Below are 26,509 nucleotides of genomic sequence, written 5' to 3'. Positions count from 1 at the left end.
GTTGCTTAGGCACCTGAGTATCCCAGTCCTGCCCTTTTAAAAGCCAAGCTGGGCCAGCCTGACCTGCGGCTACCCTGGTGACCCAGCCGCCTTGAGTGACCCAGCCAGGCTAGAAAACACAGGGGCAGATGGTCAATAAACATCTCCAGGACTTCCCTAAAGTGCTATGATGCCACTTTCAGATACCCTCGCCAAAGAGTAGCCCCGATAGTCCCAATTAGGGACAATTTATAAAGCAGCTTCACGTCTATCATCTCAATCATGCAAGACAATCTGAGCACAAGTCTTTATCCCCACTTGGTAGGTCAGGAAACACAAGCAAAGGGAGAGGGGACCCACGGATTTAAGAGAGACTCAGGAAACACTCACACCTCGCTGGTGGGCATGTAAAACAGTACAGCCACTCTAGAAAACCTCAGCAATTTCTTATAAAACTGAACATGGAACTTTAAGACCCAGCTACTGTACTTTCAGGCATTTACTCCAGAAAAATAAAAATTTATGTTCATACAAAAACTGGTACACAAATGTCATAGCAGCTTTAATCAAAAGAAACAAAAACCAGAAACAACCCAGATGTCCTTAAATGGGTGAATGATTAAACTGTGGTATATGCATACCACAAAATACTACTCAGCAATAAAAAAAGAATAGATTATGGATACGTGCAACAACTTGAATGATCCTACAGAGATCTATATTGAGTGAAAAAAACCTAATCCGAAAAGATTATATACTTTATGATTCCATTTATATAACATTCTTGAAATGACTAAAGTATAGAAGTGGAAAACAGATTAGTGGCTGCCAAGAGTTGGTAGGGGTGTGGCTATAAAAGGGCCACATGATAGATCCTTGTGATGGACATGTTCCCTACCTTGACTGTATCAATGTCAATATTATGGTTGCCATGTTGTATTATAGTCTTGCAAGATGGTACCGTTGGGATAAAGTGGGTAAAGGATCTCTATATTATTTCCTACAACTACGTGTTAATCTATCTCAACATCAAAGTTTAATTTACAAAGAGAGAGAGAGAGAGACTTCAAAGACATATAGCCCTTCTCTGGATCCTGATTTGAACAAACCAATCAAAACACATTTCTAAGACAACTGAAGAACGTGAACACTGCTTGGATATTAGATGACAATAAGGAATTATTGTTAATTTTGTTCAACATAATAAAGATACTGTGTTTATGTTAAGAGTACTTATCTGTCTAAAATACTTACCAAGTATTTACGAATAAAATAATAATATCATAAATGGTAATTGCATTGAAAAACGCAGGGTTGAGGGAGAAAGGGGGTGGGTGGGAGTAGAAATAAAATTCGAGCTGATAATTATTGACGCTGGGTGATGGGTACGCAAGAGTTCATTACACTAGTCTCTCTACTTGTGTATATATTTGAAATTAATAAAAGGTGGGAGAATAATTTTTAAAAAGTCCCATACAGGATACTCAGTACGTTGCTTAAGGCCACAACATCAGTAAGAGAAATGGGATTTTAACCCAGGTCTTCAGACTCATTTGTCAGAGGCTGAGGCAACCTCTTTCTGGAAAGGCCATTGAAGGCAGGGCCCATGATTAAGCTTGTGAGAAGCTGGCCCAGCAGACTTTCAGACAGCACAGCTCTCAGGAACACAGGGTCAGGCCTGTGACCCCCGAGTTGTCATTCTCTAACCAGTATATCGGATGCTCAGCCTCACACACAGGTGACAGTGCTGTTGTAGCGGCCACCAGGGCCTTAAGAGACCCAGTCTTCCTCACAGACACCACACGTGAGGCTGAGCAGGAGGCTCAAGCAAATAACAAATCCTGCCCTTCTTCAACTGAAGATATGGAGGTTCTCAGAGGCCATCCAAAATGAGTGCCAAATCTATTCCACTCTATGGAAAAAAGATAGGCCTTGCTCAAATACACATCCTTCTCAAAGCAGTCCCCAAGTCCCTTAGCCAAAAATGTGCCCTCCTTTGTACTCCCACAGCTCTGTGCTTATATGCCCCCTATATCAGTTATCTATTGCTGCATAACAAGTTAACCCCAAACTTAGCAGCTGAAAACAACAAACATTTATTATCTCCCAGTTTCGGAGACACAGCTTAACCAGATGCTGCTGGCTCACAGGCTGCGATCACCTCACAGTTCATTCACGGGGCAGCTGATAGGCCTCAGGTCCTCTTGGCAGCTGGCCAGCGATGTCAATTCTTTCCCAGGCAGGCCTCTCCACACGGCAGCTCCTAACCCAGCAACTGGCGTCCTTCAGAGCATGGGACCAGAGAGAGAAAAAAGGTATCCAAGGTGGAAGCCATAGTCTCTTAGGACATAATCTCAGAATTGTTAATGCCACCCATTTGCCATATTCTGTTCAACAGAAGCAAGTCAATAAGCCCAGCCCACAGTCAAGCGAAGGGCATGAATGCCAGAAGGTGGGGACCATAAGATGGCCCTGAGCCACCTTAGAGGCTGCCTACAACACCCTCCATGATGGATAGTAGTTGTAGGACAGGAATTTCTAATTCTTCCACTAGAAAATGATGTCATGAGAGCAACACCCACATCAGATCTACTTTTTTTCCCCTCCTGTCGGATGGGAGGTGGAGATGACTGCACGTAAGAGCACAATCACATGCTGGTCCACGTCCCACACGCTTCCTGAAGAAGCAGTCCCAAGTGGCCGGGTTGGTACCACATGGTCCCACCTGCTGTGGTCCCAGCTGAATGGATCAACAACAACAAAATCAATAATTTATGGCCTATGGACAGGCCAGAAGAGTCTCTTTCAGGATTTGAAATGGAAAATACTAAGAGATGATGCCTGATATGGGGAAGTCATAACAAACCAAAGCCCCATGCAAGCTTCAGTTCCGTGGGAACAGAAAAAAACACGTTTTTAAAAAGCAGCTATAGAAAGGAGAACATGGAGAAGCATAGACAGAAACAAAGATACCAACAGAGAGAGGGAAGGAGAAAGAATCACCAAAACGGACAGGTCCCCAGAGCTGCCCCAGGGTTCACGCCTCTTGTCCCCAACCCTTCCATAATAATCCCTTCTCTTGTGTTGACTCGAAGAGTCTTACTTTCTCATAAGGGAAGAGGAGGGAAAGAAGAGACAGGGGAGGAAGAAAAGCAGGGAAGGAGGGCATCCAGAGGTCACATCAAGTCAGGGCCAGAAGGCTTGCAAAAGAAGGAATTCACTTAAGGTCAGCCACCAGACTGGCCCAGTCAGAAGCTCACGGCTGCCCCAGCATTATGAGTTCCCCAAACTTCACCGCTCTGTGACTAATGACTATAACGGACAAATTTTATTACGTGATAGATGGTGCTTTAAAAAAAAAAAAAAATCAATATTGTATGTGACTGCCCCAACTCAACGCAGAAGGAAGACTGTGACCCACCACACCCCACGTCCCACTCACCTCAGGGAGCAGTTATGTCCCAGAGCTTCAGACATGAGTGAGATTAGGGTAAGAACCGGCTAAGCCTGGTTAAGGAGTCAGTCCTGAACAAAGGCAAGAAGCTGGGGTGAAGGAGAGAAGTCGAAAAGCCGAGGCTGAAAGGAAGGAGGCCCATGACAGCTCCCCTGGAGACACGCAGCTCCTAAAAGAGCATTTTGTCACCAGAACACCACCCCCTCGGGGCTGAGTCTATTCACTTAGTAAAATCACTTGGCTGCTGAGAGTTTGTATCCACATCTGATGGGAATCCTCCTCACCCATCCCCCAAGCCATTGAGATTTTATAAGAAGTTAGGGTTCACACCATATCACATGCCCGACTTAGGACTCTCATGGGGTTTTCACACCCCCAAAGGACCAGGCAGAGGCCACCCCGCTGACACTCTGGTGCTTGCAGAGCCTGCCCTCCGGGGGCCCTGTGATCAGGTGCAGGGGGAGGCCTTCCAGGCCAAAGGAAGCACTAAGCAAGCCCAGGAAGTAGGACAGCAGAGTGTGCGCATTTGACCGAGAACAGTTAAGGCAGCCACTTAGGCTGGAGCACGAGGTAGATGTGCAGAGCAGCAAGAAACGATGCTAAAGGAGGGAAAACGGGCCAGACAAGAGGAGTAAGGCGTCAATCTCTGCAGCTCTCCCTCTGGAGGCGCAGGCAGAGCCAGGAACATCCCCCCAAAGGATCTCCAGAGCCACAGTAAGGGGTGGGGAAAAGAAAGGAAGAGCAGGCCCAAGACTCAATCCAAGGTGGTTAACCAATAGGCCCTGGTCCTCATTAAGTACACACATGGCTTGAGGAGAGAAATAGAGTACTCTCCTGCCAGGGAACCATGGGCAAAGGCAGGACAAAGAAAAGATGCACACTTCGTGTCAACCCCAGAGGAGCTTGGTGAGCACACTGGACTGAGGGATTGGGGATCTCACACCGTTGAAGAGGCCTCCGCCCAGGCTGAGACCCAGGATGCCAGCAAACCCTTCGCCCAGGAGGCTGACTTCCTGGTATAGCAGATGATGCCCTTCTCCTCCCTGACCCTCAACTCCTCGGCCTTCAAGGCTGGCATGAACCGGACTCATCCTCCTCAACGAAGCTTCCTCTCTGAATTGACGGAACTGACAGTATCTGGTCCATTCTCCATGCAAACAACCCCACACGATCTCCCTTAAGTCCAGGCCCAGGGCGATAGACCCGGACCTCTGGCTCTGTTGAGCGTCCTCTCGCTTGGGCTCTCCCCCAAACCAGAAGGTGAGCTCCCCGAGGGCAAGGCAGCAGCACCCACCCCGGTGTGGTGCATGCGGCGGGAGAGCAGCCAACCCTTTGCAGGTGACGAAATGCCTGAAGTAAAGGCTGCTTCACCTCCTGACAATACTAAATGCTGGCTGGTGCCTTTGACCGGTAGCCAGGAATTTCAAAGAGGATCTTGAAAAGGTTTAAAAAAGAATCTAACGGAGGGGACCAAAATGGAAGACATTACTGTTCAATCAGTTTGGCAACTATTTTCATTAGCTTACAAAGAGCTTCTGGCATCAGTAAAAAGTGGTCTACACCACATTACTATTTTTAGCATTTTATGACAAACTTGCTCAGCTGTCCCTCTTCAGAATAAGGGTGGGAGTGGGGGGGGGGTGGGCAGGACTCAAATGCCTCAAATTTGCTCCATGGAGCTGCCAGAAAATAGTTTTTATGAAAATCACTGGACACATGTTTATAACCTTTGTTCAGTATTTGCTCAGATGTTTTCACTCAGGCAAGTTCCTGGATATCTGTTTCTCCATTTGCTTTCTTCCACACAAGAACTCCTGCACGTCACACCACACTGAGCCCTGGCAAGTGGGGCACCATCTGATAGACCGAGAAATCAGCATCCACCATGTCTCCTCAAGGCTTTGGGGACCCGCCGAGAAATGGTTGTCTGGAAAATTCAAGCTCTTAGTAGTGACTGCTAATCCACAAGAAACATCCAGTTTCTGTGTAGTTTATCAGAAGGGGCTGGAGTTCATCCCCAGAGGGTGTGAAATGGGTAACAGCGCTGAGGCAGTCAGGTCGGCTCCGGCATACTCGTGAAACAGACTCGTTCAAGACACATGCCTAAAAATTCCCTCATTTAATTCAATTGACAAATATTTGTTGAATGCCTATTATGTGTTTGGCATTTTCTAGGCAATTCCTGGGAGCACAACAGTGAACAAAATGCATAAAAATGTCCTGCCCTCATGGAGCCTACACTTGGGTGGAGGAAACAATTAAAAAAAAAAAAAAAGTAAAATTCTCTAGCAGATGGTGATAAGGACTCTGAAGAAAAATGATGTAAGGCATGGGCACTCTAGGTAAGATGAGTACCATTTCACATGGGATGGTCAGGGATGCCTCACTGAGGAGGTGACGTCTGGACAAAGATCTGAAGGAAGCGAGGGAGCAGCCTCTGGAGTTATCCATGGGGAGAGTGGTCCAGGCAGAGGGAACAGGGAAGCTGGAGCAGCTGCAAGGGAGCAAGCAAAGTAGAGCTCGGGGTTTGTAGCACCGACCTCACAGCTTTAAAGAGGGCTTCAGGCCCAGCATGCACTGCGAGCAACAGAATGACAGGGAGCCAAGAGCTACAAGCCTGGGACAGGTGGTCCCCCAGGTAACACTTCCACTGAAAGCCCCTGGAAGAATGATAAAATGGCCGGATTATGGTCCATGGCCCTAGGTGGCCAGTCTGCATACTGGATTTTAGCCAATCCCTCCTCAATCTACATATAAGGACCTATCATCTGGGAGGGAAAGGCCTTGCCCAGGGGCTTACAGAGAGGTGGTGATGGAGTTAGAAGTTCTAGCCATCTGTACCTGGTGATGCCTTTTGGGGCCACAAAGAACAGGCCCACTTCCTCTCTCCAGGATAGCCCAGTTCCTTCAAGAGTTGATTTTAAGATCTGTCAGCTGCCCTCTGGGTCACCTCTCTGAAACACTCCGGTTTGTCAATGCTGTGAGGGTGCCCTGCTCACCCTCCTTCTAAACAATTCTGTCCCCGGGGTCTCCACTATGAATCCTTAATGCTTCTGGGTCTGGGGCAAGCACTGGGCATGACGGTTAGGGAGGAGTCATGGTATAAGCAGCGAAGCAGTGACTAATTAAAATGCCATACCCGGGGCGCCTGGGTGGCTCAGTCGGTTAAGCGTCCAACTTCGGCTCAGGTCATGATCTCTTGGTTTGTGAGTTCAAGCACCGCATCGGGCTCTGTGCTGACAGCTCAGAGCCTGGACCCTGCTTTGGATTCTGTGTCTCCCTCTCTCTCTGCCCCTCCCCTGCTAATGGTCTGTCTCTCTCTGTCTCTCAATAATAAATAAATGTTAAAAAAAAATTTTTTTTTTAAATGCCATACCCAATGACGTGTTCCGTTGGCTGTGCTATAGGCAGAAGAGGAAAGACTGACAGGACGTGCCTCTCCCTATAGGCTGAGGCTTCGTACCCCTGCCCCAGCAGAGAGCCACACAGCGTTCTTTAATCATTACTCTTAATTGAGAGCAGCACTTCTTAAAGTGAGTTCTGTGAAACAACCCTGTCTCAGAATGTGAATATGTATTCTTCAGAAAGGTGTTCTGTGATAAGTTGTATTTGAGAAATGCTGGGCTGAACAAAGTTACACTTTTTTTACTTCAGTACTTAGAGCTTTTGATTTTGCTGATGCATACTACCATCTAACAGTTACAAGGCACTACGACCCTTCACACGCAGTCTCCACCAACCTTTGTCACAACCCCACGATGTGTGCACAATCATTACCCCCCATTTTCTAAACAAAGCTTTGGCAGCTCAGACAAGGTACCACCTGTACTGGGTATGCCTCTGAGCCAGAGAACTCAGGGATAGTCCGGTGATGCCTGCTCCTGAGGAGGTTTCTGAGACATGGATAGACAGCAGGAGTAACAGCAGGTGGGCAAAGTCAAAGACCACTTTGTTGTTAGCTGGGTGTGATGGAGAACTCTCTGGCAAGCCAGGCTGGAGAAAATGGCCGAGGCCCAAAGTCTCAGCAGGACCTCGCTCTCCTCCAGCTAAGAAAGCGTGAGGGGCCTCCCCCACCCCATCCTGCTGAGGCAGCCCTGCCTCAAGAGTGGGAGGAAAACTCCAGAGAGAAGGAAAGCCAAACTCGTATATGTGACCTTTCACACAGTGACTGAGTCCACTAGTAAACAGGGTCCTGGAATCAGATTCTATTTTGCCTTCCTTTGGGGAAGAGTCAGGGAAAGGGGGCAGGTCTCTCTGTCCCCTACATCTGACGGCTAGGATAGCAAGGGTCAGAGCAAGAACAACTCCCAGGGTGGCTGACCCCACACTAAACCATCCCCCCTCTGTCCTCAGGCCACTTTACCCCTGAAGCAAAGAGGCCACAGGACTAACTGTGGGTACAGGCACATGCTGGCCAGTACCTTCCACATTGAGGATTTCAGAGACCAGAAAACCATTTAAAACAGTGTCAATGAGTTTAAGGACCCCTTGTTTCTGCTTTCTCCTGATACTGAGGCTGATGGGGTTAGGGGTAGAGAAGAGGCCAAAATCCTCACTCCTCCACCACACCCCAGGTTCCAGAATGCACATTCATGTCCCTATAGGACCCTTCTCGTTAGATGCATGTCTGCTCACTGATGGGTGACTAAACATTGATTATAGATTTCTCATCTGGTTTTGAATGAACAAAAGTATGAAGTTCCACAAACCAATCTTTAAAAGGCTTCTCTATTTTAGAAAACTGCCATGTAAGAACAGTAGAGAACATTACAGACCTCCCATGGTAGTAAGTAAAAATACAAAGAGCACAGAATAAAGAAACCTAAGCGGAATATGGCTTTTACCACATTTGTCAAATTTCACTTAAGGAGAAAAAACTGGAATTTTAAAGGCTTTCTTCTAAAGTTTGTACGCTGACCTCAGTGTTTCAAAGTATGAATGAATGAAAAAATGAATGAATAGATGAATGAATGGAGAGCTGCCAGTCTGGATTTCCCCACTTTGGCTCTGGCCTGCCTACAGGCTTTTTGGCCCTGTCTCCATTCTTTCTCACATGGGCCTGTGAACCTGGGCTAAGATGCACCTGGACATAAATTACCCAAGACCCACACCAGCCTTTCCTATCCAGTGACACTGACCCAAAGTGGACCCAACACTGTCCTCAAAAGAGTCCAGCTGTCTGCCTCCAGCCTTAGGACAAGGCCCCAACCACAGATTGCTGAAATAAGGACACTTGGGGCGACGGCACCCATGATGCCAGAAAAAGGGGGGCTAGGAGGTCTGAGCCAACCCCGATTCAAAACCCAAACCAGTCAGCTTTGGGGCACCTGGATGGCTCAGTCGACTTCAGCTCCGGTCATTATCTTGTGATCTGTGAGTTCGAGCCTGACATCAGGCTCTGTGCTAACAGCTCAGACCTTGGCGCCTCCTTCGGATTCTATGTCTCCCTCACTCTCTGCCTCTCTCTGTCTCTCTCTCTCTGTCTCTCTCTCTCTCTCTCTCTCTCTCCCCTTCTCTCTCAAAAATAAATAAACATGAGGGGCGCCTGGGTGGCTCAGTCGGTTGAGTGTCCGACTTCGGCTCAGGTCATGATCTTGTGGTCCGTGAGTTCGAGACCCATGTTGGGCTCTGTGCTGACAGCTCAGAGCCTGGAGCCTGTTTCAGATTCTGTGTCTCCCTCTCCCTCTGACCCTCCCCGGTTCATGCTCTGTCTCTGTCTCAAAAATAAATAAACATTGAAAAAAAATTTTTTTAATAAATAAATAAACATTAAAAAAAAAAATCAAAACCCGCCAGCTTTTTCATTCTTTTCTACCACAGCAAGCGTCATTGGGCTTCATGAAGGTGACTCCGGGGCAGAGGAGGCTCAGGCCCTGAGCCTTACCTTTTCAGGGAATTTGCAACATCTTGCACTTCCCTGGTCTTTCTGCACACATAGATCTTCTTAGGAAACATGAACAGGATGGGGCTCTGGTGGTAATAATGTGTTATGACCATTCAGATTCCAGATAACCAGGTTCTGGGAACCAGTGGAAAAGGTCTTCCAGAAGGTGAGGGAGATGAAGCATTTTCAGCTGCATTACTCAATGTCCAGCTCACAGTAACCCTGAGAGGAAGGCGAGTCAGACACCACAGTCCTCACCCGGGTGACAAGAGGTGACATGACTTGTCCGGGGTCATCCAGAAAATGTCCATACCCCAGATCAGAAGCTCTTTCCAGAAGGCAAAAGCGTGTGGTCTAGAAGCCTGAGAGTAACTCCAGCCCCACACCCTTGGTGCCGTGTTTGGAGGCAGGACTCCTCATCATCACTCCAACAGCCGACAACTACTGGGCACTCGCCAAGGGCCAGGCGCAGTGCGAAGGGTTGACAGGTACCATCTTGGCAATCATCCCCATTTTACAGACACAGAAACCGAAACCCAGAGAGAAGGCAAGCTAACTGTTCTCAGCCCGTTGCATATACGAACTCACTTAACTGTCATAACAGCCCCATGAGATGTGAACTGTTACCTCCATTTTATAGAGGAGAAAACCAAGACAGAGACAGGTTGGGCAACTTGGCCAGAATCACACAACAGGCCAGTGATGGGGCTGCTGGGAACACAGGTACAGTGGCTCCTGGCCCATGTTTTTAACCACTATACCATATGGCTTCTTTTAAGCGGTAGCGAATCTGGTGGGTCACAGAGCAGCAGTTTGCACCCACCTCGCTCTGACCCTCAGCCCACACTCCTTTTCTCTGTGATGTGCCAACTCCCCTTCAGCCTGCTTCAGACCTGCCTGGCTCAGTGTTCCCTGCAAACAGTGACACTGGAAGTCGAGAAAGTTCTGGCACGGTCATCTCTTGACAACACAGTGGAATGGGGCCTACCCTCGGGAACGGTGAAGCAGTCTTTCAGAATCTCTGGGCTCCCACAGACCACGGCCGGCATCGTGAGGAGGCCGACATCACCAACAGGATGTGCAGGATAGGGTCTGGGCAATGGACACACACGCTTTGAAAAGTGGCCATTCATAGTCTGTAAGCATGGGCAGGGGGAAATGAGAGGAACTTTACAGTGGAGAAATCTAACCAACACTAGCTCAGCCAGGAGATCAAGGCCAACATCAACAATAATCAACCACGTACCCGTGATATGCTGCGATGTGTCACTAATACAATGGGGTGAAAATGCCACTTTACCGCTATGTTGTTCTTCCCCCAAACCCGTAACTCAGTCTAATGATGAGAAAAACATCAGAGAAATCCTAACTGAGGGACGCTCTATAAAATATCTGACCAGTACTCCTCAAAACTGTTAAGGTCATCAAAAACAATGAGGCAAGTTGGGAGAAAATTCCACCGCCAAGGGAAGTCTAAGGAGATAGGACGGCTGAATGTGATATGGTATCCTGGATGGGATCCCGGAACAGGAAAGGACATTAGGCTAAATCTAAGGAAAACTGAATAAAGTGTGGGCTTTAGTCAATAATAACAGATCAATATTGGTTTATTAACTACAATCAATGTCCCATATTAAGATATTATGTTAATAATAGGGGAAACCGGGTATGGAGTATATACCAACTCTCTGTTCTATCTTCATAATTTTTCTATAAATCTAAAACTTTTGAAAACAATCCAGCACTTTTGATAAAAACAGTGATACAGATGTAAAGGATATACAAAGGCCCAAAGTGCCAAGGGTCAAAGGGGCCTCTATGAAGTCAGGGTGAAGACATGCACAAAAGCACACACATGCACGCACACGCCTGAAGATATCTGGAAGGGTGGACACAAAACTGAAAACTCTGGAACTTCAGAAAACACACACAACCTACAAGGCCAGCGTGCTCCTGTTATATCCAGCAATACCCAGGATACCTGGCTCGGGAGGACAGAGGAGATGATGGAGTCCAATACCTGCATTACTAGCTGGGGAAACTGAGGCCAGGAGAGAAGTGGAGTTGGACAGCCTACATCCTAATCTCTTAGTCACTAGGTGACTTTGCTCTAATGACCTCCCCTCTCCGGGCTTCATGTTGTCCATTTGCAAAACTCACACATTTGACTCCTGCTCACGCACGGAACTGTTGGGGGGCTAGACAGATAACGGATCTGCTCGACCGTTCAACAATCCCTGCTCCCTGCAACCCAGTGTCATTCATTATCCAGGGGCAGACATAACCCCTGTGGTATGTGTGCCACACAGCAAGGGGACAATGTGATGTCTCGCTCCAGCTCTGAGATGACAACTGGCCGGACCACCTCTGGGGGCAGTGCACCCCACCCCGCACAGTCCTCTCCACCTAACTAGGCACCGGGTTTCTCCTGCCGGCAAGTGGGGGAGATAGCCGTTGGTGACCAGGACAGCTGGAGGTGTTTCTAGATGGCCTAGCCGGGGAATCACTGCCTTAGGGGCACTGATCGGGCATCCACACTTCACAGATGAGGTAAGCCAGGCAGGAGAGGGGTACGAGGTGGGGCAGCTGAGCTCTGATGCCTCCACTCTGCCCACTAGCCCCTCCTCACAATGAGGGCAAAAGCTCTGCTATTTCTCCTGAACTGTGTGGCTTACATCTGGCTTCTCGCTTTGATCGAGCTTAGCCTCACTTGAGGCAAAACTGAGTATTCTCTACTCACCCCAAAGCCCCAGGCACAGGGCTAGGTCCCTCCAAAGTGCCAGCACAGGGCTAGGGGCAGAGCCGGCCCTCAGTTTTTGGTTGATGGACCCACAGGCCAACAGAGAGAAGCTTCCACAAATGCCTCAGAGGCCAGGTCTGAATGGGAAGCCTGGAAACATGAACACAGATGGGCCAGCATCTAGCCTGAGCCAGGGAAGTGCAGGGATGCCCTCGGTGCACATGGGGGGTGGGAACTGCGGACTGTAGACAGCACTGGCTGGGAGTCACAGCTCCCAGCCCTGCCCTTGCTTGGGTAGCCACTGTGACCCTGGAAAGTCTCTCCCTCTCTCTGTGCCTTGATTCCCTTCAGGTGGACATGAACACCCTTTATAAAGATGGGGGCGTTGCAACTGAGGGGTGTTTTGTGCACAGACAGGCAGAGACACCCTCTTCCTCACCTCAGATGCCCCTTCCTCAGTGTGCCCTAAACAGAGTCGGTCAGAGCGCCAGTCCTCATGCCCCAAGGATGACCCCACCACCTGACTCCTCCCAGGCACATAGAGAAGTCCAGACACCAGTGCTGCTGAAGTCTAGACACTACAGCCAACGCCCGTAGGAACGCTGACCCCAAAGATGCCAATCTGCACCACAGGCCAAGTCAGGAGAGTTCTCCATGCCTCAACCTGCTAGGAGGCAAACCAGCAGAAAGGGGGCACAGACCCGAGGGAGCAGTGGCCCCAGGCTCCACTAGGACCCAAGATGTGTAAACCATCTATGTCATATGGAGCTGGTTTTGTCCAAAGCTCGTCAGAAAATCAATCAACTGGAATTTTTTATACTCCCTACTCGAACAGAAACCAGGGTTAAAAAGGGTCAAGGGTGCAGGCTAGTCTACAGAGTCCAAGTGGAGGCACAGCATGGCTAAAGCAGAGCTCTATTGCTCAGGCCTGGGCTCCAGGGCCCCTAGGGGAAAGAACATGAGGCCTAGGAGAAAAACAGAGTTTCGTGACCTTTCCAGGGCTGAGATCTCACCAAGGTCTGAATGAGACAGTTGGTCTCCCTCCTCCCCACTTCTTTCTGCCTGGAGTCAGGGGTTTGTCAACATAAGCCTGAGCCTACCTCCAAAAGGCTGAGGAGCATACAAGGCTCCAAAATACCTTTTCTTCTTCCCTTCCACCTTTCCCTCAACCTCATTTATATATTCAACAAATATATTATTCATCTCATTCCCTTGGAGCATCTATCTCAATTCAGTGCGCAGAGGAAAGCAATCAGATGGGGCTAATTCACACTAAAGTGAAAAGGACTGGCAGGCAAGTGGTTCCATGACAGGAATAACTGCATGATTTGGCAGGAGTTTACGACCCCTAATTGGAGCTCCAAATGGAAGGCTATTTTCTCTGCCTACTCTCATAATTCTACGTCCTCTTGTTCTGGCCCCACAGAGCTGCTAAAAGCTGCAAGTTAGGTCATAACTTCCCACAGTAGCCAGCATAATGCCACCATAATAACCTCTGTAGCCCTGGGACTCTCGTGGAAAGGGGGGAGGGGCTATGCACAGGTGGGGGATGCCTGCCAGGTCTTGCCTTCCACATGTGTATATGCTTGGTACACGTAGGCATGGTGCACACTCATGTATACAAAGGCACACTCTAGATGAGCTGCTGCTTGAGGCCAGGGAGTCCACCTGCGGGTCTCTCACAGCCCATCCATAATGCCCAGCCCAGCCAACTCTCGGCGTAGGTGTGCAGCCGGGCACACTATCTCCCAGAGTGATCCACTCCCCATCTCAGACACATCAGCCTTCCTAAAGCACAAGTCTGGTCAGGTACCTCCAAGTCCAAAATGCCCACAAAGACCCCGTCTCCTATGGACAAGGGCCAGCCCCTCAGCCTGGCATCCAAACCTCCCTGACACATGCCAACATTTCTTCGCCCATCTTCTCTCCCATTACTTTCCAGCATGTGCTCTGATATGTTCATCACAACAGGCAGGGCGCTATTTCCCAAACACACGCCGTAACTTCCCAGTTGCCTCAGCTGCTCGCTACCCATTTCAAACAACGAACCTTTACCCACCCTTCAAAGTCCAACTCAAGGATCACCTCCTCCATGAAGCTCTCCTCTTTCATGCCAAATGCCTGAGACTCATCCTTTTCTGAAACCCTCAGCACTGTGTGGCTCTCCCTTGTGGTTTTCCTCACATCCCACCCTAACTGCCGGACCACGCCACCCCCCCCACTGCCATGAGCCCATGAAGCGGCAACCTGGCAAACATTTCCGAGACACCCAGAGTGGCCAGCACCGCATCACGCACACACTAGACCCTTGGCAAAGAACGTCTACTGGCAAAGGATTAAGCACAGGACAGGAGAGCCTTCCAAGAGAGACTCCTAGGGTCTCTGGCCAGCCTTACACACTGCTGATTGTCTGGGTACCCGCCCTCCCTGCCCAGGGAGAACACCACAACCACGGACCAGGCATCGTGGCTCAGCCTCAGTGACGCCTGTTTTTATGGCCCATGTTGCTCAGCTGGAGCCAGCAGCTCCTCGGAGCCATGTGACACAGGGGAGGGAAGCCGGCAGTCCCCGAGGACCTATTCTTCACTCCCTGTAGCTCCAGCTGGGTAAAAACTGTTTTCTTTTCCATTACATAAAGATGTTTCCAATGGTGACAAACCTACCAACAGATAAAAGCCCTGTGGGTGTGATTGAGGAGCGGAGGGAGGCTGCAGGTCAGTGGCAGGACCGGCCAGCCAGCCACACGTGACCCCTCCAACAGGCAACGGAAAGGGAGACCAGCTCTGACCTAAATCAGAGCCAGCACGTTCTGCTAGCAGGGCACTTCAGTCCTCGCTCTGCAGACACGGTCTGGGGGGTACTGCTCCAAAGGGGGACAATCAGAGCAAAAACACATGGGGTTAAATGCACCCCACCCAGCCAGGGCCTCTCCACAAGGCTGCAGTGAGGAAACCAGGTTTCATAAGCTTTATGGGGCTGCGGGGGTGCAAGAGGCTGGACATTCAGGTCTGGCCATGAGAATAAGCATGGGACGGTCACCAGAACCCAGGCTGAGAGGCCCAACTTGCCCTACAACTCAGAGCAGTGCCCTGACCTCAGTTCCTTGCTTCCTGTCCTGTTGGTATGCAGCTACCCAAGGTCCCTCTGAGAGGGCAGACATCAATGGGCATAGAAAACCATGCAGACCCTCATATGTACAGGCTGATGACACGGGGCAGGGGGTAGTTGACACAGGCTGGCTTTGTAAGGATCACCTCTGGCTCAGTAACTCCACCCATGGGGAGTTACCATAAGGAAATAATCCTAATTAGAGAAAATAATCTTTATGTATGTGTATATTAATCACAGTGTAATTTGTGATTGTAGAAAAAAATAGAAAGTGTCAGATAGCCGAGAACAGGGAAATAATAAAGTAAACTAAGTTTCACCTACTCAATGGAGCCATTCAAAAATTTTTCAAAGACTATGATTACACAGATAATAGTGATGAGTGACATAATTGAAAATGTCACAATACAGCTACACTTGTACCATTTCTTACATTTTTTTAGTTTAAATGTTCAATTGTACATTTTGATATGTACAAAAAGACTGAGAATGTTTGAAATATATGCATAACTCCCACTTTGCCTAAGTTTTTAAAAAGCTATGTGCTGAGGCACTTACGTGGCTCAGTCAGTTGAGCATCCAACTTCAGCTCAGGTCTGGATCTCACAGTTCATGAGTTCGAGCCCCGCGTCGGGCTCTGTGCTGACAGCTTGGAGGCTGGAGCCTGTTTTGTTGGAGTCTGTGTCTCCCTCTCTCTCTCTGCCCCTACCCCGCTCATGTTCTGTCTCTTTCTCTCTCAAAAATAAATAAACATTAAAAAAAATATATAAAAAGCTACATGTTGGGAAAATATTAGAAGATAGTCTGTTTATGTAGTAAACGGGTAACTTTTTCTATTTTAATGTAGTTTTCAGGTATTCTTTTATGAATAAAAGAATAAAAGAATATGAATAAAAGAATCTAGTTTCTTTTAAACTAGAAAAAGAAGTAAACATATTTTAAACGTAGCTCAGGAACAAAAGGGTGACCCTTAGGCTCCAGGAAGGGGAGGGTGACGAGAGGCTTCAACACAGAGAAATAACCCGCATGTCTGGGGCAAGCACCAGACAGGACCTCTTGAGACAGAACTCAGAAGAACACAAGCTTTTCTGACCCAGCCTTCCTGGGTGGGACCAAGTGCTTATGACCCACCGCACTCCCTTTCTCATTATCCCAGAGGAAAAAGAACTCTGTGAAAGAAACAAAATAACCAAAGTAGCCAAAATGCACTAATTACACAAGAACAAAACCAACAACAAAGCACAAAACAGCAGTAATTTCTATGATTAAAAAAAAAAAAAAAACGAATTTCAAAAAGGCAGCAATAAGGAGCCATGACAAACTCAAGACAGCACTAACGGTGCTGGAAAACAAAGCATCCTTCCAAAAATTGCAGGATGTGCCGAAGGATCTGGCCGGCAGGGGTTCCGCGACACCGCCAAGTGCTGTGTGGCAGCCAGACTGCTCAGCAGAGACGCCCGGACTCCGCAGGAACTCCCAAGACTGCTCGTTCCGTTCTATGACTATCAGATTTTAGTAACTCCCAGTAACTCTCTTCTTAGGAAGTGGACTCTGGGCGGATGTAAAAGTGAATCTCTGGCAACACACTACCATCCACCTAAAGAAGGGACTCCCTGTTTGGGCACATCAACTCCTTCCCCACCTGACACCGGCCCCTCAGAGGCGTGATCCCACTTGGACGGAAACTGAAATCTGATCTATTGCAGAGACAGCAAAGCTCTGGCCACAGCCTTGTCCCTGCAGACATCGCCCCCCTGGGCAAGGCCAGGCTTTAGGGCAGGGCCAAGTCAGAGAGCAGAGGGGTGGCAGCCTGGGGCTCCCAAACTCTCCTCATCTCCCTGGTCCTGCCTAGCGCTGTGAGGCACATCCAGCGTTGCTTTGACCATCCCCAAGGAGCTGTGTTTCCCCTACCTCTGGGTGGCCCACAGCATGGCCTGGCCTAGAGTTCAGCACATGCTGGGTAGTGACCTACCAGCTGATGAGGGAGTGGGGGTGTGGGGGATGGGATGGAGGGAGGGGAAAGTCAGGCAGGCCTCCTCCCAGATCTCCTGCTGTCCTTTGTCAGTTCTTCCCTCACAGCATTTCGCTGAGCCAATCACACATGCAGGACAAAAGGGCTGGAGCCAGGCCCTAACGGCCCATCTAGCCAAGACATTTCAAATTAGTTTAATCACGGAATCCTTTACCAAACAGAATCCTGCTCCAAAGCTTCACCTATGCAGCAATCAGGATGGACTGTGGAGGTAGAAGAGAGAGGTAGGCTAGGGTAGAACCCCTCTGCCCTCAGCCTCCCAGAACCGCAGAAACCCACAGGGGGATGCCTGTAAGCCTGGACTCCTCTGAATGCAAGCCGAAAGAGCTCACCAGATCAGCCCCCTCATTTTGCAGGTGGGGAGCCTGAGGCCTAGAGAGGCAAAGTGGCTCAGCAAAGGCACACAAGTGGCTGGTGGCAGGGCTGGACTAGCACTTATGTCTGTGTCTTCCCAGAATCCAGGACAGCAGGAATCACACCTTCCTCCCATGTGCATCACCCACGGCACCAGCACTGGTCCTGCCCAGAGGGATGCGATAGAAAGAGCTACTATTTGGAGAAGCAGCCCTCCAAGTCAGACTGACCGGGGCCCAAATCCCAGCTCTGCCACTTAAATGGCTGTCTAACCCTGGGCAAGTCAATTCCTCGGTCTCCCAGCTATGACGGCACAGGGCGGGTGGGAGGACTCGGTGGGCTCACAGAGCTGCACTGGCTTCTGCGAAGAATCACAAATGTTACCTCTTCCTCCACGCCCTCCTCTCTCCATCAGACTCTTGCTCAGTGACGCTTCCTGAGCCCTTGCCTTCCAGCTAAGAGAACACTCAGAGGCCTCTGTGTGTGCAGGGATTTGCCTTGTGGAGACAAAGTCACAGCCACAGTGGGTGGGCTAGAATTGCCTGTGGAGTCCAAGGACACCACACTGCCAAGGGGAACCCGGCTTCAACCTGCAACTCCTGAGCTCCTGGCCAACAGGCCCCTTCAAACACTGGTGGCTCCTGACCCCGCCTTCACATCTGGTTTGCTGGGCCAGAGCAGCAGGACTCCACCAAATGGCCTGGCTGTCCCCTGGGGGATCAGGTTCTGCCTGGTCTGATTGTTGGAAACCCATCCAGTCACAGATCAGGTCGCAGCTACCCCAAGAACCAGGAACTCCTCTCCCCATCCCAAAAACCTCAGGCCACGGTTCACCAGCCCAGAAACTGGAGGGAATATTCAGGGCTCCAGAATCAATCAGGGACCACTGGGAGGAGGAGAACCCAGCAGCGTGGGACACTCCACCAACAAGAACCCTCCAAGGGTTCTAATCCAAGGATGACCAGACCTGCCAGCATTTCCACACAAGCCCAACCTATCACAGACCAGACAATCAATCTCTTCTGCCCCAGAGGGACCAAAGCCCAGAAAATCCTTTGTGCATCGAAGTTTCAGAAAAATCTTAGTTATAATTTGCACCTCTCACATCTAGATTGGATTTTTTTTTAATTTTTTTAAATGTTTATTTTCGAGAGAGAGAGACAGAGAGAGAGAGTGAAAGCAGGGGAGGAATAGAGAGAGAGGGAGACACAGAATCTGAAGCAGGCTCCAGGCCCTGAGCTGTCAGCACAGGGCCTGATGCGAGGTTCCAACCCACAAACCGTGAGTTAACGACCTGAGCTGAAGTAGGACGCCCAACTGACTGAGCCCCAAGACTGGATATTTTAAAGTCAGATGAGTACAGGTAAAAACTAGAGAGAACAGGATCACAGATTTGGATGGAGGATTCTCCAGTCCAACCTGCCATTTTACAGATGAACAAACATGGTCCCAGAGGAGAGTGTGTGTGCAGGGAGAGAGTCAGGCCTGGAGCCCAGATGTCCTGCCTGAGTCTGGGGATACTACACCGCACAACTCCCACTGTCCTCGTGAATGGGCCGCAGCGTCTGTGCAACCCAGGGCCCTGCCCTTGAGTCTCTGGGGAGGAAGCTCTCTCACACAAAAGGTGTGCCTGGCACCCTTGTCTTCTCCCTCGTGCCTCAGCGGAGCTCTCCTCTCTGAAACTGGAGAAGCACCGGAGCCAGGGGAATAGACGCAAAAGTCAAAACCCAGGGCTGCCGCCTGCAGTCCAAGTTACCTTTGGGCATAATCTGATGCATGGCGACCGAGAGGAAGAAGATAGAGTCGCTGTAGTAGGTCCCTGAGCCAGCACTGAAGTGCTTCTGCATGGCCTCCACCACCGGGAAGAGCTTGTCCGTCAGCACGCCGACATCATGGAAGACAACCTGCGGCAGGACACGAGGAAACCACAGGAGTGAGCAAACCGGCTGTAGACACCCGGCACGCGCTGCTTCCCCTCCAGGGGCCACGAGCAGGGCGTCCCAAGCGAGAGTTAAGAAAACGAGGAATGACGGCCAGTCGGCAAAGACTTAGCTGTGAGGATCGGGACACCACGTGTCAGAGTTGTGCAGGCATGCATGCTGGGGGGCATGCAGTAGAGTAGTGGGAGCAGTCCCCATTCTGATCTCTGCTTCTGAACTCCAAGCCGGGCCACCCTGAAACTGGAACCTGTGTTAAAATGTCCGGTCCCGAGATCCCGGACCCGCAGCGAGTCTGGGCTTTGCCGCCGCCAGTGGCTGCTACAGGTGTCAGATGATCTACCTCCCTGTCCCACAGTGTGAATGGGGACAGGGCCACTGGAAAACGGCCCCGGAAAATGCCTAGTGCTGCAGCAGACTCATCCATAAATGCAACCAGCATTTCCTAAGGGTCCCCGACACTTTGGAGGCACAGTAAGAGGTACAAGGAATAACCAGGCACCACTTTCTTAGGGTCTAGAAAGGTCACCAGCTGCTGGACCGAGCTCTGCAATTTATGGAGCACACACAGCAATGCCTGTGACAACCCAGGACTTCAGCGAGGCAGATGTCACTATTATATAGCTCTATTATAATTACAAATTATTGTAGTTACAAATGAGAAAGAAGATGCTCAGAGAAGGGACACTTGCCCAAGGTCACATAGCTACTAAGTGGCAGGGCAGAACTTGAACTCTGAATCTGGTCTCTAGATTCCACCAAGTTTCACGATCTTTCCACTATAAATGCATCCTTTGTCTCAACAGTGATGGCATCAGCGTGACCGGGGCCCTAAGGAGTTGGCTTTTCCTTGTTTGACATCATTCCAGATCATAAATCCGTCCCACCTGTAGCCCAGCCTTACACAAGCTACCAAATTACCACACACTCCGCTCACACAGGCCTTGCACGGTCTCCCTGTTGCTCCGTGTGCTCCCCAACCTATAGAAGACTTCACCGCAGACCAGTAGCACTCAATGCGGCCCAGGCCAGAAGCCTGGATGTTCCTCCTCCTCTCTCCTCAGCCCTCACAAGAGATCTGCTGAAGGCCCCTTTCCCCTGGTAACAGGACAGGACAAGCCTGCCGGGTTGCCACTTGCCACTCAGCCACCCCTATACCGACTCCAGGGCACCACGAGCTGAAGGAGAGGCCCGGCGAGTCCCCCGACTGGCTCACTCACCTGGTCAGCAGCTCTGCCAGCAGGAGAAAAGACAGGAGGAGAAAAGGTGTGGGTGGTGCCCCAGAAGTCCTCAAGTGGGTGGGCTCCATCCCGTCAACTACCTCTGCCCCTCCCTTTGCTCTCCCAGACTCAGTTTGTCACCTGCCCAGCCTGCATCTCCAGAGCCTTCAGGTGCCAGATGGCTACAATAACCACCTGTCATAGCCCTGCGGTAGTCGACGAACCGCCCTGTCCCCTTCTCCCTACTTTAGGTTGAGCTCTGGGCCAGAAACCTGTTCGTCTTAACTCCCTTAAGTGTTTGCTTTTGTCTGTAAGTCTGCTTAAATCTCGGAACACCATTAAACTTAGAAACACTTTCAGATTGTGTTAGCTTCGTCATTCCTGTATCTCTTTGCAAGTCTTTTAAAAATGCATTCACGTTTCTCCTCTAATGAACTATTTTCCTTTATCCTTTTCCTGGCTCCTTTTTCTTTTTCATGACTTCTCAACCTGAGATGGGGAATCCTGACCAGTTCTGCTGTTCCCCGACACAGATGGCAAATGATGCCTTCCACCTCCTACACCAGCACCCCCGCGCTCCCCTCACCCCACCCGTGACTTCCAGGCTGCATGAGCAACCACAGACCCTAGGTTTCCCCACCTCCTCCCTTGTCCCCTCCAAACCAGCCTCTATTGTGCCTCTCGAGCAACTTTCCAAACACCCAAATTCACTTCCTCTCTCCTTGGCTTCAAAACCTCCAGTGGCTCACTGCCATCGGTTACTGTCTAACTCCTCAGCAAGGCATCAGAGATCCTGCACTGGTGATTCTGGATGCCCATGACACCCTCCCTCCTCTGGAGACTGGGCAGAACTGAACCAGGCTGTCCCCACCATGTCCTGCATCCTTGTATATCTGGAACTCCTCCCAGCCCCCATGTGTCCAGTAAACTCTTACCCAGTCTCCCAACCTTGATCAGACATCAGCTCTGGCCTTGGCTCAGCCTCCCACGGTTCATCACGCCCTCCTCTGCACTCTCTATCACACAGAGAGAGGTTCCACTTCCCCATCTGACTCTTCTACAGGTCTCCGCTTCTGTGTCTGGTAGATGAGGGGCTGGGGCCAGAGGCTATGACTGCTCTGTGCCCCGTGCCCAGCCCCTAGCCACAGGACAGGCTATCATAGAGGTTTGTCAAACTAAATGAACTTACTAATTTAGCAATGAAGGCCCTAAACCAACCTGAGATGATACAGAATATGGATAACAGAGTATCTGTTATATGGAAATAATAACACCTACCTCCTAGGATGGCTTTTAGGACTGCCTGGGACAAGTAGATAAAGCACCTAGCTCAGGGGCTGCTACATTGCACTTACTCCTAAGTATTAGCATTCTGCCCCCTGTCCACATCCTCGGTCCCCTGAATCCCCTCTCCTCGCAGATCAGTCTTAACTCATAAGCCAGCTTTTCCCTTGGAGCCTCATTACACCTCCAAACCATGGCTGGAAGGAGGAATTTGACAAGAAGCTAGAAGCTGACAAGAGGGCTCTCTCGGAAATGGAAGCCTCTGTATTCATTAAAAAGGAAGACAGAGAACGGATATATACAACCAAACACACACACACATACACGCGCAGAGGAGAGCCTGCCAGAGCTAGGCTGGGAGAGACAGGTTTCAGCAGCCAGCTTCTTCCCCGTCCCTGGGCCCCCACTTCACCCCAAAGCTTCACGGGAGACAATTACCTCCTATCAGCATTAATAGATTTATGAGGACAAACTGTACTCAGCACATTGTTCCAAATGCTGCACAGTGAAGCAGCCCGCTCCAGTGAATATTTCATATAATAAATCTACTTAAAGACAAATTAATATGTTCCATGGACACGTAGCAAGAAGCAAACCACAGACACTACAAGTGTGAATCAAAACACCCAGGCCTACCAGGGTCTAACACCAGTTTGCAAACTGTGATCTTCCAAGGGCAGGGGCAGGGTCTGGCACACTCTAAAGTCCCCAGTCCAGCCCCAGGTCTGGTGCCTGGCACCGGCGGGGGGCGGGGGGGGGTGGGTGCAGTGAGGCAAGAGGGGTGCAGTGAGGCAAGGGTGAACCGAGGGAGAGGGGCAGAAAAAACGTCACCCCTTCCTCTCTTCCTTCAAATCCCCAACCTCAGGGGCTGCGGGAAGAATCACCATACAACCTAGAAAACCAGGAGGAATATAAAGTGACTCCCATATTGAAGGCAATTGGCCAATGAGATCTCAAACAATGGATTGCACAAACTTGACTCTATAGTTTGGGGGAATTTAGATTAAAAAGTCAGGGGCGCCTGGGTGGCTCAGTCGGTTAAGCGTCCGACTTTAGCTCAGGTCATGATCTCACGGTCTGTGAGTTCGAGCCCCGCATCAGGCTCTGTGCTGACGGCTCAGAGCCTGGAGCCTGTTTCAGATTCTGTTTCTCCCTCTCTCTCTCTGCCCCTCCCCTGTTCATGCTCTGTCTCAAAAATAAGTAAATGTTAAAAAAAAAATTTTTTTTTAAAGATTAGATTAAAAAGTCAATCACTATTTGTAACTTTTATTGATTTATTTATATATACACACTTAAAATTAAAATCCCATTACTTATAAAATACTGTTTTTCCCACACCCAACTTACAAAATGATTTCTTTAAGCTTTTCATGGGCCTCAATATTAGTGCCTTTATCAACCTGAGTTGAGTCATCCAGAGCCATTTTCCAGAACACATCATTCTTGTCATCCATTTAAGATGTTGAATACAGGGGCGCCCGGGTGGCTCAGTCAGTTAAGCAACCAACTTCCGCTCAGGTCATGATCTCGCGGTTTGTGAGTTTGATCCCTGCGTCGGGCTCTGTGCTGACAGCTCAGAGCCTGGAGCCTACTTCAGATTCTGTGTCTCCCCCTCTCTCTACCCCTCCCCTGCTCATGATCTGTGTCTCTCAATAATAAATAAACGTTAAAAAAAAAAGATGTCGAATACAGCTTCTTGTGATTTTACGTGGGATGATGTCATTGGAAATGGTATCCCAACCCACAAGGATCCATGTTCATATCACCAAGGGTTTTTTATCAGCCTATAATTACCTGTCTCCAGCCACTTACTATCTTCCTTTCATTAGTGATCTTAAAGGCTCACTCGTATCAATATTCTACACTTGTAATTATGAAATCAAAACCCCAGGAATAATGACTAAATCTGTGTTAAATGTATTTGCCTCCTTTTATTTTTAATTAATTCTGTCAAGTGACTTCTAGAAGCACTTAAATTCAGTAATGACAGAGGTTGTTTCAGGCTAAGGTGTTCTCAAGCTGTACTTTATTGTTCAAATAAAGCATGTAATTGAGAGAGCGCTGTGTAATACAAGAGACTCTGGAAACACCCAACTCTTTTGAAAAGGGCAATTTGGGGATGCGAGAAGAGGGGAAGCTTGCCTCGTATCTACCACGCACAACATGTTCTCGACATTTCCAACGTGAGGAGACCAAGGCAAACAGGATGGCTGGTGCCAGGCAGAGGTCGGCGTCTCTGCCAGCCTGGCCCCGGGCTTGCAGGCATAGACAGGCCTAAAGAGCCAGGTCACTGCTCCCCTAATCATTCATGGAAGACATAGAGCAATGCCACGCCTTAGCGCAACTTGGTGGAGAAAAGTCATTTACCACTTGGCATGCCCTACTGGGAGTCACGTCACACCGTGATCCTGGAGCCAAGAAACGAGGTAACAGCAGCTGGCTCTGCATACAGACACCGGGCTTCCAGGAAACACCAAGGCAAGGTCTGCCTGAAGAACAGGACCTCCTCCAGCCGCAGACACGGTGCCACAGGATGGCGACATTGCCTCCCCGCGCTCAGCCAGAGACTGTCCCCAGAAGAGATGCTGGAGGGAAGAATGACAACACAAAGCTCTGGGAAACCACCCAAATCTAACCTTCCTGGTGCACCTGCCACAGGCCGGAATCCATGTCCCGCAGGAACAGCAAATGGGTGTCTGCTTGCCCCAAGGGGCTGCCCAGAGCACTGGGTAGGAAGCCTTCGGCCCCTACGTCTGGACTCATGCCACCACCAGCACCGATGTCCAGCAGTGGGTGGGCAAACTCACCCCCCAAGAGCTACACCCCAGTGCTATGGGAGCCCAGTTCCAGCCCCTCCCTAATGTGACTTTTATCACTTCTGCAAGATGTCCTAGATGTAATTTAATTTTGCCAGGCAGAAGCACAAACAGCTGAAGAGGAAAAAAGAAGCCTGCTCATCTAATTTCCAAAGAATCCCCAACATCCATCCTCATGACCCACTTTACTACCGACTCAAAAGCTACAGCCCCTCCTGCCATCCTCACGACAGTTGCTACAGAACATTGTGTCTGGCTCCCTCCCCACCCTCATCTCCACCCCACACTTACTGCACCATCAGAAGTTTCCAGATAACCAGATCTGCAGTTAACGTGCTGGGACTCCTAGAAGATTCCCAACATTTCAGCATAGTCCATTTCCCCAAAACCTCGATCCAGCTAGGGAAGGAGGGACAAGGAGGAAACACGCTGTAAGAGAAACAGGTCCAGCACCTACAGAAGAGACCCCTGGACAGTAGGTGATTCAGGGCCGAACAACATCAACCAGCAAGCGGTAGCCCCACTATCAGGAGGGGATCCAAGGCTCTCCAACTCCAGTGTGCAGACTCCTGGGTCCTCGCCCCAGGCACGGCGAGTCAGTTTGCAGGAAAGCTCAAAAATCATTTCGAAACTGCCCCGAAGTGATTGTACTGCAGGTGGTCCTCAGTGTGAGCAGCGCCCCACTGGACTCAGTGCCAATCACATGGCCTCAGGGTACTGGTTGGGTTCAACTCTAGAAATCACACTGCAGGAAGGCTGTGGGCAAACTCCCAGAGCATGTCCAAAGGAGAAGACCCAGGTGGCAAGAGGTCCCGAACCTCTTCACCTGAGGTGCAGCTGGAGGACCTGTGGGTATGTGCCCCGGTGGGTAGGGAGGAGAGGACTATACAGTCTCACACACGTGCCAGGTCACTCTCCAGCTCCTCCGTCTCTCCTCACTCATGTTTCCACCATGTTTTATTTTCTTGCCTGTAAAGGAGAGGGGGTAAATGTCAAAGGTGAACCCCTACCTGCTTTCAAACCTCAATTCTCTGTTGACTCAAGAGCCCCTAACAAGGGAATCAAGCATCAGCCCCGAGGAAGAGCAGGCCACCATGACAGGAGGAGAGAAGAACCCAGAATAAGGAACTGGACACAGTGCCTTCTGTGTGCCCAGTGTGGCTGCACCAACATGTCTTACCCTTTGCCCTGTGACGTCCTCCTCACCTCCAGTGGTAAGGGGGTCTCTGGCAAGCAGGTAAGGAGATAAAGACCTTATAGCATAGCAACGTACACAGATTGTGAGGTTGACAATAACAAGGAGAAGGTTGGAGTGTCTTGTAGGTGCTCTTCTCTGTAGACCTTCAAACACTCGGGCCCTCCCAGGGAATTTCCAGGATGACCCCAAGGAACTACAGCAAACCACTGGGAAAGAGCCACGTCCTTGGAAGGCGAACACATGGAGAGGAGTGAAGAGAGACAGAAGGAGTGGCCCAAACACTCCTCCGTGGCTGACTATGAATGAACCATAAGGTGGTTCCAAAAGAAAAATGGAAGCATGAAAAAAATAATAATAAAAAGGTCAATGCCATCTTCTGGACTCTGTGTTCATGACCACCTAATAGTGACATTAGACCGTGGCTTCTCGACCTTCCAGATATTCTTGACACGGCTGAGGGGCTCCATAACCAGAAATCTCTAATTTCTACAGCACAATACATC

The 26,509-nt window shown here is 49.7% G+C and overlaps 1 protein-coding gene across 1 annotated transcript in view; it reads right to left on the bottom strand.

Moving 5' to 3' along the window:
• The window catches only part of XXYLT1 (xyloside xylosyltransferase 1), a 167,885-nt gene that overhangs the window by 117,339 nt on the left and 24,037 nt on the right, over positions 1 to 26,509 (bottom strand). Inside the window, exon 2 of the mRNA XM_042999008.1 lies at positions 19,308 to 19,455. Within this exon, the coding sequence (XP_042854942.1) occupies positions 19,308 to 19,455 (148 nt within the window). The remainder of the gene's footprint in view (positions 1 to 19,307; positions 19,456 to 26,509) is intronic.

This window comes from Panthera tigris, chromosome C2 (assembly GCF_018350195.1).
Source record: "Panthera tigris isolate Pti1 chromosome C2, P.tigris_Pti1_mat1.1, whole genome shotgun sequence".
Lineage (NCBI taxonomy): Eukaryota > Metazoa > Chordata > Mammalia > Carnivora > Felidae > Panthera > Panthera tigris.
This window is presented reverse-complemented; position numbering and strand designations above follow the sequence as displayed.